The sequence below is a fragment of the Centroberyx gerrardi genome, chromosome 22, assembly GCF_048128805.1.
Source record: "Centroberyx gerrardi isolate f3 chromosome 22, fCenGer3.hap1.cur.20231027, whole genome shotgun sequence".
Classification (NCBI taxonomy): domain Eukaryota; kingdom Metazoa; phylum Chordata; class Actinopteri; order Beryciformes; family Berycidae; genus Centroberyx; species Centroberyx gerrardi.
In genome coordinates, this window is record NC_136018.1 from 20,297,828 (window position 1) to 20,318,400 (window position 20,573).

General features: G+C 43.7%; 1 protein-coding gene across 5 annotated transcripts in view; it reads right to left on the bottom strand.

The window, feature by feature from the left end:
* Positions 1 to 20,573, bottom strand: part of ntng1a (netrin g1a) — a 95,557-nt gene that overhangs the window by 22,363 nt on the left and 52,621 nt on the right. For 3 of the 5 annotated variants that reach the window (XM_078291278.1, XM_078291281.1, XM_071904174.2), the window contains exon 3: positions 8,044 to 8,216. In XM_078291278.1, coding sequence (XP_078147404.1) covers positions 8,044 to 8,216 — 173 coding nt within the window. Of the gene's footprint in view, positions 1 to 8,039; positions 8,217 to 20,573 lie in introns of all 5 variants that reach the window. The other 2 variants (XM_078291279.1, XM_078291280.1) reach the window with 1 other exon arrangement.

The following is a 20,573-nucleotide window of genomic DNA, read 5'->3' on the forward strand; positions in this document are numbered from 1 at the left end:
TGTCATTGATTTCACCCGCCGCGCGTCTGCACATGTGCAGAAACAAAGGACACCTTCCCTAAAAAGGGCCATATGGTATCTTTTACCATCCTCGACGCTACTGTCAAGAGTTGGTGTGGAAGTGAAGTGTGTGTGTGTATGTGAGCATCGGCACGTTGTTTCTGCCAGTATCCATTCAGCTCTGACCTTCCATGCGTCTCACCTGTTTGCCTCGGCGCTACCTGGAGTATCCAGGAAAGAGGGGAGGGGGGTGGAGGATGGGGGGGGGGGGGGGGGGCTTATCTGCTAAATTTCCCACCGCAGGCAAAGTTGGTAATTACTTTCCCCGGCTGCCATCATTTTATAGCAATCCATCATCATCATCTGGAGCTGTTTTGGCTGTACACAGGGCGCGGCGGTGGTGACAGGCGCCGCTAACCGGTTAGCAGAGGAAAAGTTGCCGAAACACCCTACGCCCCCAACCCACCCTATCCCCCCCACCCCTCCCCTCCCAACACAACACCAACAACACAACCACAGCGCATGCGACCTGATTGAATTCCTCAGGAGCAAAATTACGGCTCGATCCTCCGCCGGAGTGGCCGGCTTGCTCGCTCAATCTCAATGTGTAGATCTGGATTGGAGGTGGCAAGCCTTAAAGCGGCCGGGAGCCGAGTTGGAAGGAGCACAGTTTAAGATTTCGTGGGGTGGGGGGCGGGGGTGGGGGTGGAATGAGGTGTGGGGCGGCGGTGGTGGCGGTGGCGGTGGCAGCGGCAGGGAAGAGGAGGGGGGAAAAAAAGAAAAAAAATCTGGAGATGGAAGAAACAAATATTTGAAAGAAAGATTACCGTCGCAGCTGCACAGAGCCGAGATGTGGAAAAGGCAGAGTAAACAAGCTGGGTCTCTGGGGGGTGGGGGGGTGGGGGTGCGGGGGAACGGAGAGAGAGAGAACGAGAGCATGAAACAAAAAACCGAGAGAGGGAGCGAGAACAGACGGAGGCAAGAGAAGAAGAAGAAGAAGAAAAGAAGAAGAAGGAGAAGAAGAAGAAGAAGCGGGGGGTGGGTTGGGGGGGCGTAGAGGTGGGACGTGAGCGTGGGGGGGGGAGAAGGGCAGAGAGAGCAAAAGGAACGAGAACGAGAGGATGTGAAACAACAAGGCAATGAGTCTTAGAGAGAGAGAGAGAAAGAGAAAGAGAGAGAGAATAAAGGTAAAATGGAAATGCAAATAGCAGTGGATAAAGAACAAAAAAACATAAACAGATGAGTGGGTATTGTGTGTGTGTGTGTGTAAGAGAGAGGTAGAATGTGTGAGCACAGGCGAGTGTGTGTGTGCATGCATAAGCGCTTAGCACTAATTGAATACACAATAGAGCCGTGAGCCTAGAGAAACCTCTCATTATACTACAGCTTAAGTCCAGTGTCTCTCAATAGGCTTCCTGCTCCCTGTATTTAGACTTAAAGGGGAATTCCACTCAATTTAAAGTGGTAATCCTTGTTTTTTTTGTTTGTTTTTTTGTTGTCTGTGGTGTTTCTGCACTGCACTTCCCAGAGATCACCTGTCAATCAAACAGTGTGGGCGGAACTTGGATTTTTTGTTGATGCAGTTTGAGTTTCTCTTTTCTTTGTCTGTTCAGCCATGGTGGCTATCACTGCTCATGCTAACTACCCAGTTCTTCTTGTTTATTCCAAACAAACCGGAAACATAAAACGCATCACTTCCGATGCGGCAGAGATTTTTCCCAGGAAAGAGCTACCAAACACCGAGTGTTTGGAACAGCAAAAGAAAAAACTTTCATGAACCGGCAATTGGTTGAATCACTATTCTGTTACATCAATTGATGATAGAGAGTAGCATAATGGACATCTATTTATATGAAAATATCGCCAATTATTACTTCAAGGATACACATACCACAGCTGTTGACGAAAAACCTTATAACTTCACTTTCGGTGATTTTCATATTTTCACTTGAAGCTTAATATGAAACCCATTCAACACCTACAATGACATTTAAAAAAAAAAAAATCATCAATCTGGAAATAAGGCTGCTTTTTCTAAATTCCCAAAAAGTTAAGAATAGCTTCAGTGATCTGGAGGCAGTAACCGTCCACTAACTGTTTTCAGAAGCCCAAAACCAGAAAAATTCCAATAAAATCCACTATTGACATTAGAACAGATCTTGCGTATAACCACATGATGTTTGTTTGTGTTTATTCCCAAAAGAATGAGCTGTATTCTACAGTTGTATTATTAGCTCCAGTGGGATTTGATCCTGGCCTTGAAGAATGTATATGAACCCATTATCTATCTACTCAGAAAGGAAGCAAAACAGGAAAAAACAAACAAACACGTGTGTATGCTCATGTGATTGCAAATGTGTGTGACGCATGTGGGCACATCATGTGTGTGTATATGCGTATCAGCATCTCTGGGTTGGACTGGAGGACCGACGATAAGACGGTAGCATCTGGTGGCTCTGCATTAATGTACACTAATTAGTGAACAACAGCAGAAAAAACGTAATTTGCGAGTCACAAGGATAATTATTTGTTCTTATTGTGACTGTCACCTTCAGATGTGCTAGGAGGCTACTTCCTCATCTGGAATCCAGGCTTTGGGAGATGCAGGTTTTTCAGAAGGCTGATTGCATGTGGATCTTCTCCCCATATAGGGCAGGGGATGGATCGTTAGGGTGAAATCCACTTGCGTGTCCGTGCCTTTTACCTCTTTGATCAAAGGGGATCCATAAACTCTGAGCCCGGCTTCAGCTAAATCTGTACAAGTGTCTCCTAATCCTGCGCCGACAAGGAAAACCACTGATGTTCTCGAGCCCCAGATAGAGCAAATGAAGTTCATTTCCACACCGCTATGCATCTCTATGGGAAAAACGAAATCAATACCTGAAGTTTGTCATTCGATATCATTTGATTTTGGAACAAAACTCTTCAGATGCTCCAGAGAAGAATATCCTCACATAGGACTGTTCAGTGCTTAGTTTAGTATTTCATTTGCTATTGATATGTTGTTGGGGAAAACCTTAATTGAAACACTCACAGTTGTGATTTTTTTTTTGAGCTGTGGTGTGTGTCTCTTTGTCTACGTTTCCAAGGCCCACAATGGAGAAAGTTCTTTGACTTTTTGTGTTGTGAGATCCATTTAAGTTTTCAGTTAAGTTTAGAACAGTAAATGCTTTCATGAACTGGCTATTGGTTGAATCACTCTTGTGTTATATCTATCAGCGATAGAGAGAAAATGTTTTATTACTTTACAGAGGTGTGACCAAGTCAGCTTTGCTCAAGTTCCAAGTCAGTCTCAAGTCTTGAGGCACAAGTCTCAAGTCAAGTCCCAAGTCTAAATGTAGATTACCAAGTCAAGTCCAAGTCAAGTCCAAGTCATTAATGTCAAGTCTCAAGTCTAAATGTAGAACAGCAAGTCAAGTCAAAACAAATCAAGTCCAGTATCAATTTAATATCTTAAAGAAAACTAAATATCTAGGACTTTTCAATGCAATATGGTTTTAATAGGATAAAAACTTGGTAAGAGCATCATGAGTTTGATTTCTATAATCAGTTTCAGCTTCAATAAATTCAATCGTTCCATACAAATTCAGAAAACAGAATTTAAATTCAGTCGTCTTCTGCTGGAGCAAATCTCATCACTTTCAATCTAAGTCATTTACACAAACACAAGATCTCAAGTCAAGACTTTAGAAACCTTTTCAAGTCATCAAAGTACAAGTCAAAGTCAAGTCCTGAGTCACCAGAACCCAAGTCAAGTCAAGTCTCAAGCAATTAAAAATGACTTGAGTCTGACTCGAGTCCAAGTCATGTGACTCCAGTCCCCACCTCTGTTATTTTACTTTACTTAATTTAAAGGCTTGATGTAGAGTTTCCCCTACCAGTGAATAGGTGGGTAGGCCTTAAGGAGCTGCCAAACCACCTAAAAGAACTGAATTTTTATTGATAAGATAAATGAATGTTGGTCATTTTCTGGTAGGATACCTCCCATCGTTGCCATAACAACAGCAATCATCCAACTCAACACTTGAATGCTCACAAGGCTGTCACCATGCAGTAAGGCCACGCTCCCCTTTTATAACATAACTGCTTATATCACCGTTTAGAAAAGGCTCAGGGCCTTCAAGAGGTCTTTTCTTTCCCTGCAGCCACAGGATCTGCTCTGCTCTGGTCTCAAGGCAACGCTCTGCAGGTGAATAGGAAAAAATATCCTTTTATCTTATCATGGACACAAACACAGCAACTTTTTGTATTGGGATTTGTGTTTATTTTGTTGTTAATGTATTCAAATAAGCTAATATTTCTTAAAAATGCACAAATTTGCATATCAGAACACACTTTCTTAGTGGATGAAGTGCATTGTAACTAAATAGTTGGTAATTTTTTGTTAATTTGTGTATACGGCAAAAATCTCTGATTTTTCACTATTTTATCATATAAAATACCCCATAAAATAGAAATGATAAAATCCAAAAACCCTTTGTAAATTACCAGCTATATTTTTTATTAAGAAGCAGCAGGTCAAATTTGGTAGCCATATCTACAAGTTAAGCCGAAAAAGTTTTTAGGTAATTTTTTACGTAATTTTAGTAGATGTCATGGTTGTTTTTGATGATTGTTTTGTATATTTTATGAAACTACAGTAATTACAGAGGAAAAATTTTATGATAGTGACCAATTCAGCCATATTATTTATTAATAATTACAGAGGAAACATTGTAAGTGTAGCTTTGACTACAAATCAGGTGTCTTTCCTAATGTTGTGTGCGCATGCAAACTAATTCTATGACCTTATATCGCGTACGGAATCATATCGTGAGATAAGCATATGGTCCCATCCCTAATTTTTGACTGTTTGAAGTCAACTTTTCAGAGGATTTACAGTGTTGGCCCTCTCCGCCGGCCGGCCTCCATCTTCCCCACAGCGTCCTCGGCCCCACAGTGAAATGAACTGCCATGGATAATTCTGAAACTGATCCCTCTCCTTCTGTCTCGGCAGAGGGAGAAAGAGAGAATGAGTGAGGCTGAGGGACAGGGGGGGTGGGGGTGGGGGGTGGGGGGACGGATGGGGGGAGACACACAGACAGAGAGAGGGAAAGCGAGAGAGACAGAGCCACCCCAGAAGGCTGAGTTATCTGTGACAGAGAGTGATGCCCACTTCCCCTCCTTCTATCTCGGCCATCCCTTTTTTTTTTCTTCATCACTTTTTAAAATCCCGTTCTTCTTCTTCTTCCCTCTCCACCTCCTCAACCAGGACGACATATCAACCCCCCCCCCCCCCCCCCCCCCTCTGGGATGATGATTCATCGACCTCCTTACCACATCAGACGACTTGATGGGCATAGTAAAAAGAAATTAAATCTTAATTAAATTTTCATCTTTGACAAATTTGTCTCCGCAGAGCTGCCATATGCTCGTCGGGGGTTTGTGGGGGGGGGGACATCGAGAGAGAGAGAAAGAGAGAGAGAGAGAGACTTGTGGAATCGGTGGTGAATGGGCTTGAAAATTACAAAACAGCACAAGGAGCATTTTTCTGTCAGCCTTGTGCATTTTTTCCCCCTCTATTCAGGGGGGACAGCCTTGCATTCCTATAGATTTTTCACAGCGTTATTACATTATGGATTTTTTCCCCTCCAAGACAAAGTATAATAATGCACTTTATACTAAGACTGTTTTTCATCACTTGCAGCGCAAAGGGAGTGTGTGTGTGTTCATGTGTCCTTGTGCACCGTATGAATGTGTGTGTGAATGCTTTAAAGAGTGTGTGGGCGTGCAGGCCTGGATGAGCACCTGTGTGTGTGTGTGTGTGTGTGTGTGTGTATGCGTGTGTGTGTGTGTCACCTTTTTTAATAATGTGCTGTCAATCTGGGCTCTGGGAATGGCCATTTCACTAACCCTCCCTAAGTCTCATAACGCCGAGCCTCTGGGAGGGAGAATAAGTCATCGGCCGCCGGCCCACAGTCCTCCAGCAGAAATCACAATGGATGCAATAAGAAAAACAGACCCGGATAAAACCCTGGGCTTCCAAATGCCAGCACGCTCCAACACCGCTCTGCTGTTTTAGCCCACGTATGGCGAGCAAACTGGATCCTGTGTGTGTGTTGTGTGTGTGCGTACATAATGCTGCGTTCACGTCATATGGGAAGAAGCAGAAAAATTGGGATCCTGCAACTTTGGAAGCATCCAAGATGGCGATCGCAATTGTTGTTGTGAACAAGTTTGAAAATCAACTATAAACCAACTGCAGCAGATATAGCTCGCTTAGTGTGAATATGACAGATCATTTTGATTTTTATTGACTTGGACTGTTGACAGGTGGATTCGCTGCAGCAATTGACATTTGTGTTGACACACCTCCGCAATTTGTATCGCCAAGTGGGAGAAAAATTCCCAAATTCCTAGTTGTAATTACCAGTAGGAGGCTGATGTGAAAATTTTTTACCAGTCAGCAGCTCCTATGTTATGGTAAATCTGACACGATGTGATGCTCCATTAATTAAAAAAACAAACAAAAAAACACTTTTTTGAGTAATAAAAATGATGTACAAAACCATAGAATCATAGAGTCAGGGGATCAAAAAGGGTAAAACACTAAAAATGATCTCTATTTGAAATTTGAACTCATTTGTTCCTATTGCCTGTCACCTCACAGCAACCAGGTCTTGGGTTCAAATGTCAGCCCTGGTCCTTTCTGTGTGGAGTTTGCATGTTCTCCCCGTTCCGGGTGCTCCACTTTCCTCCCACAGTCCAAAGACATGAAGGTCACATGAACTGGAGACTCTAAATTGCCCATAGGTGTGAATGGGAGTGTGTTTTTTCTGTCTATTTGTGTTCATTTGCTTGTGTTATCCCTGTGATGGACTGTGTGTTAGTTTATCTTTATCACAGATTAGCATGCTAGTAATTAAAAAAAAACAAAAGATACAATGATCTCACCCAGTATGATGATATAATGTGTTTGAGTGACTGCTGTTGAGCCAGGATTTTCACCAGCACACTTCACTGCTCAACTTACATAACTCCAGGTTTTGTCAAGGTTTTTCTCATGAGGTCTTTAAGTGACTTGCCTGGTTAAATAAAGGCTAAATAAAAATAACTTGGGATTGAATGGCAACGTGAACTGAAACCCTAACCCTTTGTTCGCATACAGAGGAGAGAGTGCGGTCTTTTCAGCCAAAGTGCTGACTGGATGTCGTGGGTGTTTTGGTGAAAGGATGGAAAGATCGTAACGAAGACCGAAGTCAGACACAAAGCATCTGCTGCTGCAGCTGGAGCGGCCGTTTCTTCCACTTCTGCTGACATGGGGGGTCAGGTAGGCGGACTTAGTGCCTCACAGATGAGCCTATATGTGGATATGAAGTAGCTAATAAGGAGTAGGACCACACTTTTCCTTCAGAACAGCTTCAATCCTCTTTCAATGCTGCATTACAAGTCCTGAAATGTGTATAGAACTGATATTTTTAATTGAGACGCAGTGGATTAATCCTGTGTGCCAAAATGAAATCCTGGTGTCAAGAAGTGACGCATCAAAACCTAAGAGTGAAATCCGCTCTTGTCCCTTTGGCATCTTTGGTATAAAGCCTCACAGACCGGCCGAGTTGGTACACATGAGTGTGCTGTGTGCAGTTTACTGACGACACCTTACAGGACTTCTGGGTATTGAAGTTCACATTTTTTGTGACCGATGATCCGACACCTCAGGCACCGACTTTTTGGCTTCTTTGGAACTCTGTCAGTTGCCTCATATTGCTTTGAAAACTCACATAGAAAAGTGGGGATTGTCAGAACTCTTTCAAAGCTGGCACATTGCTAATTGACATTCAACTTAGTATAACTTGCCTGAGTGTCTGTCTTTGTACTTTTGATTTAGTTACTTCAAAGTTAAAGTCCTTTTCCATGTAGTGTTTCCGTTATTTTCTCCAGCACCTGTATTTCCCATGTCTGAGTGGATGGTCCTTACCTATACCAGTACTTGCTTTTTCATGTGGGTGTATGAGGAACAATCCATTCAATCAGTTGTGTGTGTGTGTGTGTGTGTGTACTCACAGATATTGGCCGTGCCCTTGGGGATGGGCAGATAGGAGCCGGCGCTCCACGCTCGCCCCTGGTAATTCCTCTTACAGCGGCCGCAGTCGGGCCCGGTGGTGTTGTGTTCGCACTCGCAACTCAGCTTCTGTTTGTCAAATACACAGCTGTTGGCGTGAAGGTTGCACTTGCACCTGTCAAAAGGGCGAAAGAAAGAAGAAAACCACGTCAACACGAGTGAACTTTCAGTTGGCAAATGGGAAAAAACAGACAGCTTTTATTTTGTTGGACAATGCGGCTGAAGGGCAGCACGTCCTTGAGTAGCAGTGGCATTGGAACGCAGTCAAAACAGGTAAAACAGTTGCTTCTTCGACTTCAAGAGGAACTAGTTCAAAGGAAGGGGACGGTTCCACGAGCGATGCTGGCATCATTATTTTCTCTCTCCCCTTTTCTCTCCGCTCCACCTGGGAAGATAACTCAGTTTTAATTGTCCCACTGGAGGATGCATAATTGCGGTAAGGTCACATTCGATGGGCGAGGGAAGATCAGGACGGCGAGGATAAGAGGGAGAGAGAGAGGTGGAAGGGGAGGCTGAGTAAAACAAGCCGAGTTGCGTTGCGGAACAAGCGCCGGGAGAACGGAGGCAACGGGGCTTTTTTACTCGGCGAGGAGACGGATAACTCTGAGTTACCCAGAAGGTGGCGGGGGGGGGGGGGGGGGTTGGGGGGGGGGGGCGAGAGCACGGACACGTTTGTTATGACAAATTAATATGAGATGAGATCTCACAAGCACTTATTCAGTGTGGAAGGAGGGATTCCCTTTAGGCCCACTGAATTCTCCCTCACACTCTGCTCGCCAGGTTCCCAATTTAACAATAAAGTCAGCAAATTCATTTTCTGCTGTGGCTAGATGAGTATTGAGGGGATACGCTTCCGTTGAATTAATATATGAAGGTATATTCATGCAGTACAATGTATTTTGAAGAATCCAAAGCATTGCTTAGAGCTGTACTAGGCAAGGTTTTTATGTAAAAAAAACAAAAAAACGTCTTAGCCTAAATCACAAAGTGGGGCTGCAACAGAGAAGAGCGTCCCAGCCCCACTGATTGAGACGCTGTAGATTCACCCTGTTGGCCCAAGTGAAATTCTGGTGGGAAATCGAATCTTAAGAGTGAAATACAAATTGTCTAAACAGCGCCGTCCAGAGAAAGCTGGACTCACCAATGATGGCTGAACCTCTTCACCTCCTCCATCCCACCATACACTAAGAAGACATTTAGTTTACTGACGTCACCTTACATGATTTCTGGGTAGTGAAGTCCTCAAAATTCAAACAGTTACCTCTCGCGGCCATTTGGGGTCGCCAACGTGCAAAATTGCCTACTGCAGCTTTAAGCCCTGATTATCTCCAGTTTATTCATGTTCATTGTATGAGCTTACCACTCTCCTGAAAGACAAACTAAAAGTTGATTCTTATCTACTCAACCTACATGAGTCTAATCAAATATGTGTATCTGTAAATTATCCAATCATCTCAGTAAAATGAGTAAAAATTCTCCATCCTAACATGCGATGAAAGTCTATAGGTCACCAGTGTGCTTTCTCTACATTTCCTGGGCAAAGCCATCATCACAGGAGACATGCGTAGAAGCCTCCTGTGCTAACTGTTAAGATATGATTTTTAATATTTCAGATTTCCTTGTTCGTGCTTTGAAAACTCACATATAAAAATGATTATCAGAACTCTTTTGCTGACACATACTGCTAATTGGCATCCAACTTAATATGACTTGCCTGGGTAAGCTGCCTTTGTCATTGTGTTTTAGTTACTTCAAAGCTGGTGTTGTGGTGTTTCTATTATTTTGTCCACCATTTTTTTTTTATTCTCCTATTGGAACTGGTGTCTTTGTACTGGTGTCCATGAAATTCCCCTGTTAGCGAGGGAGTGGAGACAAGAGGCCGAGTTGAAATCACTCAACGCTTGACATCAAACGCTGAAATATGATAGGACACGCTCCCCATAACATCAGCATGATTTTCAAAGATTTCCTTATTGTTTCCAAAAGCATACCATGAGTCATGACCAAAGAGTCAATGCCAACACTGGCTGCAACCTCAAATAAAGAGCGTAAATCTGACTTCCAACGAGCATGACTCATCGTAGATTAACGATGCTGTGGCTGTGTTTGTTTATTTGGGTGCGGATGCTGAGAGGCAGACAAAATGGCAGTATTCAAGCCTATCTCGCTCTCTTGAAAGTGCCCTTTCATCCAGCTATGTTTATTGGGAGCCAGGTGAAAGGCATCTCTCCGTTTCTTCCTGAGGCAGAAGGAGGGAGAGAGAGAGAAAGAGAGAGAGAGAGAGAGAGAGAGAGGGAGGGAGGGAGAGGTGTTGAGGACGGAGCTGACACAGACAGGCCCCACAGTTGTGTTCGCTAACGTCTTAGTGACAAACTCTGGTGACAGCTGGCCTCTCTCACCCCGTCCACCCCACCCCCCTTCAACACAGCTTAGCTTGATCCTCAGATAAATATAACAATTTGGAGGAACAACACGCTCCTAAACCAATCACCGCTGTGTGATCCTGACGCTCAACTTATCTGCCGTTTGCCCCAAATTCAAGGGCAGTGTGGGCTAGGATTCGACCGATATGGGTTTTGGGAAGATGGAATGTTACTGATGTCTTCTGGTTTGAAGCTGCTGTTAGCTGATATTTTGTGCAAAAATTCAATATCTTTAAATCTGACAATTTTCATGCCAAAAATAAAGACAAATTACAAGTATTCAGTGTTTCCCCCAAAATGTTAATCTGAAACAGCGTTTGAGCATGGGACATTAACATTTTCCATTGAAACCCTGGTTAATAATAGTAATAATAAACATATTCATGCATATTTGTGTTGAATCTGATCAAAATGTCACATTCAAATCAATTCAGGTTAAGGTCTTCCCATAGGCAATTGGTGTAGTATTGATCAATTCTACAATAAATATATAATCAAACTACATCACTGTCTGGACCAGATCCCATTTTTAATAAAATTCAAATATCGGCCCCATATATTGGTCTAACTCTAATGTGGAGCAATTGATGTTTAGCTTTCCCTCACAAAAGCCCTCAGTGATAATACCTTTGTCACCACTATGGGTGCCCATTATTAAACCTTTTAGGGCGTCACTGGGAATTTGTACGCATGACGAGTGCCACAGTGTTCCATCAATGACAAACGACGTTAGCCTAACCGCAGGTAGACTCAGCGCATGAATGATGGGGCCACTTTTTTCCCCACGGGACCTTTAATTTGCATCTAATTACCCAGTCGGGCTATTGTGTGGCAGACTGCAAATACATAGGGGTACATACACTCATAACCATTCACAAAGATATTCACACTTCATAGACAGTCTCTCAACAATGGGCAACGGTGACCACAGGTTGGGTGTGAGATGAGAGAGACACAATTCCATATATAAGGCGAGTTTGAAGTTTCTCATACCAAGGAACCGCAAAATAGGTCGGTATATAGGTAGGAGACCCTGCATCTGATGAAAATGTCATGCAATGGTGTGTTAATATAAGATGGGGTCGTAACAATGACTGTATCTGTGATCAGAGTAAACCCACTATCTCAAAACATTCTCTCATTGTCCCTACACAGTGGCTCTGAACCGTTTAACAGTCATGCTCCCTCCACTTTGCCCATTTTGAGAATTTCACCCCCTTTAATTAATAACCTTTCATGTTGTAGTTACTACTCGGGCTGCAACTAACGATTATTTTCATTATTGATTCATCTATCGATTATTATTTTGATTAATCGTTTAATCATTTAGTCCATAAAATGTCATGTATACTGTATGTCATATATATATATATCAAAATGTCAATAATGTCAAATACCCATCACAAGTTACCAGAGCCCAAAGTGATTCTTCAAATTGCTTACTTAGTCTGACCAGCAGCCAAAAAACCCTAAAGTATTCATTTTATAATGATATGAAACAAAGGAAAGCAACAAATCTTAGCATTTGTGAAGCTGTAAGCAGCAAATGTTTGGTATTTTTACTTGATAAGTAACTTTAATCGATTATCAAAATTATAATCGATTAATTTTCTGTTGATCAACTAATCGATTAATCAACTAATTGTTTCAAGTTACTACTATATAAATGTACCTCCTAGATAAGAAAAACAAACGAAAGGATGCAACACAAGTTCAAACTACACAATTTATTTAAATTGTCCACCTTTAGCCTGCAGCTATTTGTGCCACTGGTGTTTGTCTGGCTACAGCGGAATACAACAGAGTTTAATTTTTGTTGCGTTCCCCTTGCAGTTCTCCGGCGCCTCCCCTAGGGGTGTGAGCCCCACGGGTAGAGAACCACTATACCCACAGTAGAGGAAGAAATAAGGAAATGAAATGTTTTCATTTCTGCTGGGCATGCCTTTAGAGCCCCTCAAGGACTCCACCTTTAGACGCTTGGCTATAAGATCCCCGAGCAACACTGGATTAGAGCTTCAGCGACAGCCACTGTCAAACCCACACAGCAGACACTGAGGCCAGAGAGCAAATTGAATTGCAGAGGGATTATGTGAGAAAAAACACACCGCCTTGTTTTACTGTCTTGTAACCAGAGGCGCTACTCATATTGTTTTTTGTAAAACCTCAATCAGCGTCCTGCCACATTCTTTGAGGAGAACACAACTTGTCATTTCATTGAAAACAACCCCCAGTGACTGATAAGCTGAATTATGTTTAGCAATGCATGATTAGTTTATCATGTGAAGAAGACAGCTTGGAGGCTGCTTCAAAACTGAGTACTGCATTTATTCAATAGAAGGGCTGTCATCAAGACTGCCTGAGTCGATTCCAAGACCAGGTCCAGTCCAGTTTGAGTCTAGACCAGGTCCAAAGAGGGTTGAGACCGAGTCAAGACTGAGACCAGAGCAAATCAAGTCCTATTCAAGACCAAGACCAAAATAGTACATGTCTTTCCCAATGCAAAAATAATGAGTAAGGTGTTTCTTGAGGATCAATGCATAGAGGTTTGAGTTCCATTACATATGCAGGTTTCTATAGGTGAAATCCCTTAAATTATTTATAGCGCTGGGGAGAAAATAAACCTAGCATCACTAAAATTACCCATTTCTCCATTGACACAAGACAGAGACAAGTGCAAGAACTGAAACCCAGAGACAAGTCCAATAACTCAAAGTCCAAGAACTGAAACCCAGAGACAAGTCCAAGAACTCAAAGTCCAAGAACTGAAACCCTGAGACAAGTCCAAGAACTCAAAGTCCAAGAACTCAAACCCAGAGACAAGTCCAAGAACTCAAACCCAGAGACAAGTCCAAGAACTCAAACCCAGAGACAAGTCCAAGAACTCAAACCCAGAGACAAGTCCATGAACTCAAACCCAGAGACAATCCAAGAACTCAAAGTCCAAGAACTCAAACCCAGAGACAATCCAAGAACTCAAACTCCAAGAACTCAAACCCAGAGACACTCAAACCTAGAGACAAGTCCAAGAACTCGAACCCAGAGACAAGTCCAAGAACTCAAACCCAGAGACAAGTCCAAGAACTCAAACCCAGAGACAAGTCCAAGAACTCAAACCCAGAGACAAGTCCAAGAACTCAAACCCAGAGACAAGTCCATGAACTCAAACCCAGAGACAATCCAAGAACTCAAAGTCCAAGAACTCAAACCCAGAGACAATCCAAGAACTCAAACTCCAAGAACTCAAACCCAGAGACACTCAAACCTAGAGACAAGTCCAAGAACTCAAACCCAGAGACAAGTCCAAGAACTCAAACCCAGAGACAAGTCCAAGAACTCAAACCCAGAGACAAGTCCAAGAACTCAAACCCAGAAACAAGTCCAAGAACTCAAACCCAAACTCAAGACCGAGATCAGACTCGAGTGCTACAGCCCCGTTCGATGAGCTGCATCTCTTCTCCCCTCTCTTCTCCCTTCACTCTTTCCCTCTCTGTTAAAAAAAAAAGTCTGGTTTGAGGATGTGTGTGTGTGTGTGTGTTGGGAGGGGGTAGTGACTTCACATGGAGCCCTTTGTGGTTTAACCTTCAGCTTCCTTTACCGTCGCCAATGTTTTAATCAGCGTCCAGAAATGATAGTGCCGGCGGCATAATGATGGAGACCGCCGGTGAGGCCCGCGGGGTCTCATACCCATCGGCGCTGTTGTGCCGCTAATCAGAAGTGGCTCCCGGACGCGGCTACCAGGGGAGGCTCCCTCACTGCTGCCGCGGCAACAACAGCTTCAGACGGGGAGCCAAGTCAACGTGTATTTAATCGCATTTTAATAGCAAATCTCCTCCCGGGGTCCCCTTGCTCACGGAGTCGTGTCTTCATTGCACATTGGGCCCACTTTGCTCTGAAACGTCTGACAGGATTGTGGGCGATTCTTTGTCTCCGTCTGACTTTCAATCAGTCTTTTTTTTGTATCGTTCTCTTTATCTCTCTCCTTCTCCATCCACCTATTAGTCTGTCAGTTTTGACTCCACTCCAGTATCCTCCATTAATAAATATTCATGGAGCTAAGGCATCTTTGTTTTGGTGTGGTGCTCTCAAAGTGATATTGCTCAAGGCATTATTGAGTGTTCCAACCACCGCCTGTGAGCTAAAGGTCCTGATATGTATTCATAAAATTACCCATGAGGCTGTGTGCTCAAATTGCCAGACTGGCAAAGAAAGAAGGAAAAAAAAAATCTCCACTCAAGTTTTTATCCCATTTTGTCTGCTGAGAGACAGCCACACACATATTCTTATATCTGACAAGAGTTTAAAGTTCTCCTTGAAATGTGGAAGACAGAAAATATTGTTAGGTGCAAATTTATTTCTTTATCCTGGTGAAAATAGAAGTGCAGCGGCCCGTCGAGACTTATACTCGGCTTGCCTGGAGCAGCGCGTCTATGACCTCCGCAGTAATGGGATTCTGATTGACACTGAGGGGGCAGACGGCGTATTGCGCCTTCCCACTGATGATCCTATTAGCAACAAACAAAAACAAGGCAACACAAAGCCCCGGTTCTGGGGGAAATTGCCCTCTTCCGCTGCACCACTTCAGCCATTATCTCATTCCGTTCGACCAAGTTCACTCCCCGACATCCCTCCTCGTTGCTCATCGTGGCTTCGAAGCCAAAAGTATCAGCCTCTAATTAATAGTAATTATCCACAATCCAAGCCTACAACATCCCCGACGCACAAAGCTGCTGATCCCGACAAATTGAGCAGACTAAACTCAACACGGTCCTTAAGTGGGTTAACTAAGTGAAGCAATTAAATTTCAATCTAACGCCCAGGTGTTTTCATACACAAGCCAATTGGGTCAAATACTCGGCTAATAAATGTTGGGGTGTTTTTGTTTTTTAGCCCGTGTCTGTGTGCAATGTCTGCTGTAAATGAGTGACAATACACCGGGGGTGGGGGGGGTGGAGGCAGGTGGGGTGGGGGGGAGGGGATGGGGTGGGGGGTGGGGGGGGCTCAGAGCAAACTCTGGCTTAATTATGTGTGATGAAAATGAAATAGAAACACAGGCACGGCTGTTAAAAAAGGGCCTTGAGGTGTGCGCAGGTAATTCGTTGTGGGTGTATGGAATATGGAATGGATAATTACACCGCACAGAAGGAAATCACAGCTCTACAATATATTTGTCCCACCTGCTCCACCACACACACACACACACACACACACACACACACACACACACACACACACAACTCCTACACACCACTGGGCTCCTCCCCAATCCACGTGTAGCTTGCAGCTTGCATTGGCTCGAAACAGATCAGCATGCTTGCTAATGCGTTAACCGCTAATTGCTTCCTGAGGAAGCCCCCCCCCCCCCCCCCGCTGGCTCTCCTGGGACGGACCTAAGCACCCAACCTCCCCCCGACTTCTATCTCTCCTCCCCATCCATCCATCTTCTCTCACTAGAAAATATGCGGTCAGAGTAAAGTGGCGGCTGTGGGAAAATCCATGGCAAATTATCTGTAGAACTGCTCTCTTACATCTTCATTTTCAATTCAAAAGGTGTTTTATTGGCATTGTAAAATACATTTACATTGCCAAAGCATGAGGAAGACAATATAAACATACATGTACAGTAAAACATCTATCTAACTAAGAAGACAGATATGAATGCAACATGATCCTGCACAACTCATAGTAAACGCAGTTCAACACTTCCATATCTTCTGCAACAAGCCTTACACAGGCTGATGGACAGTCTGGCAGACAGGCAGACCCTCTGAGTATTTAGCAATCGTACTACAGCATCTTTCAGAATCCCTGCCATTTTGTAACCTGCAAATTTTATGAATGTTTCATGTTTATGTGGACTGTAAGGCAGCTTGCAACACCTTGATTTACTGATAGGTCATGATTGAGGTCATAGAAAAAGCAAGAAACATCACCATGTTTTACGGATTTGAAATATGTATATACAGTATATACAATATATACAGTATATATACAGTATGTGTTTGTGTGTTTTCTATTTATTCACACAATTGGAAAGCAGAGAGGGAGATACAGGAGAGACAGATCTGCCGGGATTTGATCCTAGGCCAGAAAGATCAATCTCTGCAAAATACAATTTTCATTACAGTTTGTAAAGATGCAACATAGACTGAAAACATGTGAACAAATGGCCAGACACACATGACACAATCTCTACAGAGGCTATAGTCATAAATAGTTATGTAGTAAGTATTCTACAGTATGTAGAACATTACATTTGCTCCATTGGAAATGTGATATGCTTCAGAAGCCAATTAAGACTTGGAGTGGCACGCACAAAAGTGACCCAACTGCTGAACTATGGCGGCTAGCTTAAAGATTGTGGCACTTCAAATTATTTTAATGATTGTTTTAGTGAGTAGATAAGTGGACCTCGCCTGCTGCTGTACAGCAAGAATGAATTTATTATGAATCTAAAAATAATCGGATCCTGCAGAACTCACATGGTCATAGACAAAATTCTGTATAATAATTGAGGCCAATATTTATCTGAGACCATGCGAGTCCTACATCTCTTTTCACAAGAAGACATTAGATATTTTGCGGTCCTTGTCATCGCCCCGTGAGTTCAAATCTCCACCAGTTCCCTGGATTGTGGTAAATGTCCCGACTGTCTGCATCAATCCGTCCAGCCCATCCATCTATCGAATCCTCAGCATTACTAATGTATGGAGTTGGACATGCTATCCAAGCAGGAGTCAATCAAGAGGTCTTTACTCCCTGTGACATGCCAAGCCAGTTCAATAGAATCGACATGCTGGGCCTCACTGATACTGCTCTCAGCTAAAGACTATTGGCTGCGGACCCGGTGACAGAAAATGCACCGAGGACGACTGGGAGAGCTCCATCACCGGGAGGACGGCGCGATACGGTTTCAACGGAGACAAGCGGAGGAGTGACATTAACCGATCTTGTCATTTCATAAGCAACATCGCTGATCGGTGTTCTTAAAGGAGCAAATTCCCCAAAGATCCCGGGGCATTGATCAGTTTGGGTCGGTGGTTAGTCCACAGACTGCCAGAGGTTAGCCTGCACTCTGCAGTTGACCTCTCTGTGTGTGTGGGAGTGTCTGAGCATACAGCACTAAACCTCTGCCGCATCCACAACCATATTTATTCCATAGTAATAGTATCCAGTGATAGCCACCATGGCTGAACAGACAAAGAACAGAGCGCCACCTACAGAAACTCAAACTGCATCAACAGAAAATCCAAGGAGAAAGACATCACAGTGCTGGACACACTGCTTGATTGACAGGTGATCTCTGGGAGGTGCAGTGTGGAAACACCACAGCAAAGATAGCGATAAAATGAAAAAAATGAGGAACTGAAGTATTACCACTTTAACACCTGCTAATGTCAATGGCCATTAAAATTTGGCTACAGCCTCTCTTGTTACTTAATACGTACGTCTGAAGTAGACAATTCCCCTGGCTACGCCCACTATGGGCCATAATCTGAAACCACAGCAGGACCCAAAGAGCAGGTGTAATTACAGAGAAAACGGGCAGTTTCCCAAGCTAGCAGAGGGGCTAACTCTTAGCGCTCTTAGCATCTCGTTTCCCTCTTAAACCCCGGGCGAGGGTCATTAATGGCTCCGGTGGTCGCGGTGTTCACTGTGGCGTTGAAAACGAGAACCCCCTGATTGACCAGGGGGCAGCGTTTCCACCGAATTAAGTGTGGGGCTGCCCTCCCCGTGACATGATTAATGAGAGCGGCATGAGATGTAAAGAATTGCTCGGAGGGGAACGTGGAGGTGTGTGTGTGAGAGAGAGAGAGAGAGGGAGAGAGAGAGAGAGAGAGAGAGAGAGAGAGAGAGAGAGAGAGAGAGAGATGGTGAGAGAAGATGCGGGTTCATCGTGTGCCAACTGGTATGTTTATATCAGGGCAATAGGGTTTTATTTGTGCTACTCATGAGTGCATTTCGGGTCAACAGACTATGATGTTTGGCCAGACTCCTTCATCATCATCATCATCACCATCATCATCATCATCATCTCAGTTATCACCATTGTCCCCCCTTTGTCATCCTGCTCCAGTAAGCTACACTACCATGCCAAAAGAGAAAAGGTCTGGAGCATTCAATACAGCACTTTTTCTTTGTGCGATTGTTATTCTTCCCCCCCTTTTGTCAGTTCCAGCCCTATTGTACGCTCCTGTTCTGCTTGAAGGCTAAAGCACCGTCGGATGGCCATACATAATGAGCGCCTGCATTCATTGGCCTCCACAAAAGATAACTCGCTCAAACTCGCTTTTCATGACTCAACGATCCCATTATCAAGCAGTTTTTATTCATCACTCCCGGTTGTCTTCAGATCAGAATCAAATATCTCGCTTGGGGAGGTTTAGACTCTTGTCATATCAATGCTGTCAGTGTGTATGTGTATGTGTGTGTGTGTGTGTGTGCACTAGGTGAATTAGACAAACAGAAACACTGTGATGACGCTGTCAACACTTCTCCCCCTGTTAGAGATACTGTATCTGGTTCAGTTTATGAGGGGGAAATAGTGCCATATGGTGTTTTCTTCTCCAAGAAAACATCCAAGCAGGCGCTCCTCTCATATTGTCCATGCTGATGTGTCCAGCAAAGTTGGGGGTGGGGGGTGAGGGGGTGGTCTGGCTGATGGGAGGATGGCCAACTCTTTCTGGTTTCGCTGATGATGTAATACTTGAAAAGCCATCAATGTCAAAGATGGGTCAAGGTGAGCATCAGAGTGACCCTCGATGTTCTGAGATATCAGAACAGTTTAAAGTTTAAAGGTGCTACGTGTAGCATTTTATCATCAATATAAATCATTGCCACATTAGTTTTGAGACATTAGTATAATTACCGTAAACAAATGAGACCATCGCTTAGAAGATTGCCGGCCTCTACTGGCCTCTACACTGAATTTTACATTGTGTGCCACTAGTGATTTACGGCACAAACAGAGGTTGATTTACAGCACAAAACAAGAAGAGAGCACTGTTCTTCCTATTGTTCTTTCTACAAACAGAGCCAAAGCTTTCATTGTTTTTGCCAATGGCAGATGGCGGAAGCATTGAAGGGCCGACTGAAAAATCATTTCCAAGATGTTTATGTTAAGGCAGGACAAGTATCAACATCCTCTTTGTGACAGGGTTTTTGAGAAATATGGGGTTAATTTTGAGAAACATTAGCACTGACAATACTACTGACGTGAGATAGAGGCTACCAATCGTCTCATTTGTTTACAGTAATTATACCAAGTTATCACAATTAATTTTACAATGATTATTGATGCTTAAACATGTTAAAAATGTGCCCTAAAAATCAATCACAAGTGCATAATCATTTGATGAAACCACGCATACATAACAAGCTACAGTAGGATATTAAAGAGCGTTTTAACGGACTCTGTGTGGCGGGTGGTATGTTTTTCCATATGCAATTCTGCAATTCACTATGTAAGTGTCTCCAACACCCCCCCCCCACCACCCCCCCACCCCCCGACTGGCTGCCTAATCGGCGGTGCAGCGGTGGGGGCTGCGAGCAAAGTGAAGGAGAGGTCAATGAGGGGATTAGTCATGAGACCCTGACAGGAGGGCCCATTATATGGGCGGCCGCGGCCGACTAAGACGGGGGGGAAGACACGCTGAAAAAGGCCTCTCCATTAATGAAATGGGTCACCGCATGAATGTTGAATGTGTTCCGTCGACAGTGAGGAATAGAGAAATGCCTCCGATACGGCTGGCTTCTGCTCCCCGCACCACTCGCCAGGCACAATAGAGGAAATTGACTAGCCTAACGCACAGAGAAAAAGACTTTATGAGAAATCAGATCGGAAAACGCCTCAACGCACCCACTGAGATTCCTCTTGCTGAACCGGAGCTTATCATTTTTGTGTAACCCCATAGTAAACAGTTAATAGTTAATCGTTTTATTTGTAATGCGGGTAGTAATGTATGGTCATGTAGGGAATTAGAGATGCTGCCTGGGTGATCGGTATGAGTGTGTGTGTGTGTTTGTGTGTGTGTGTGTGCCAAGAGGATTTT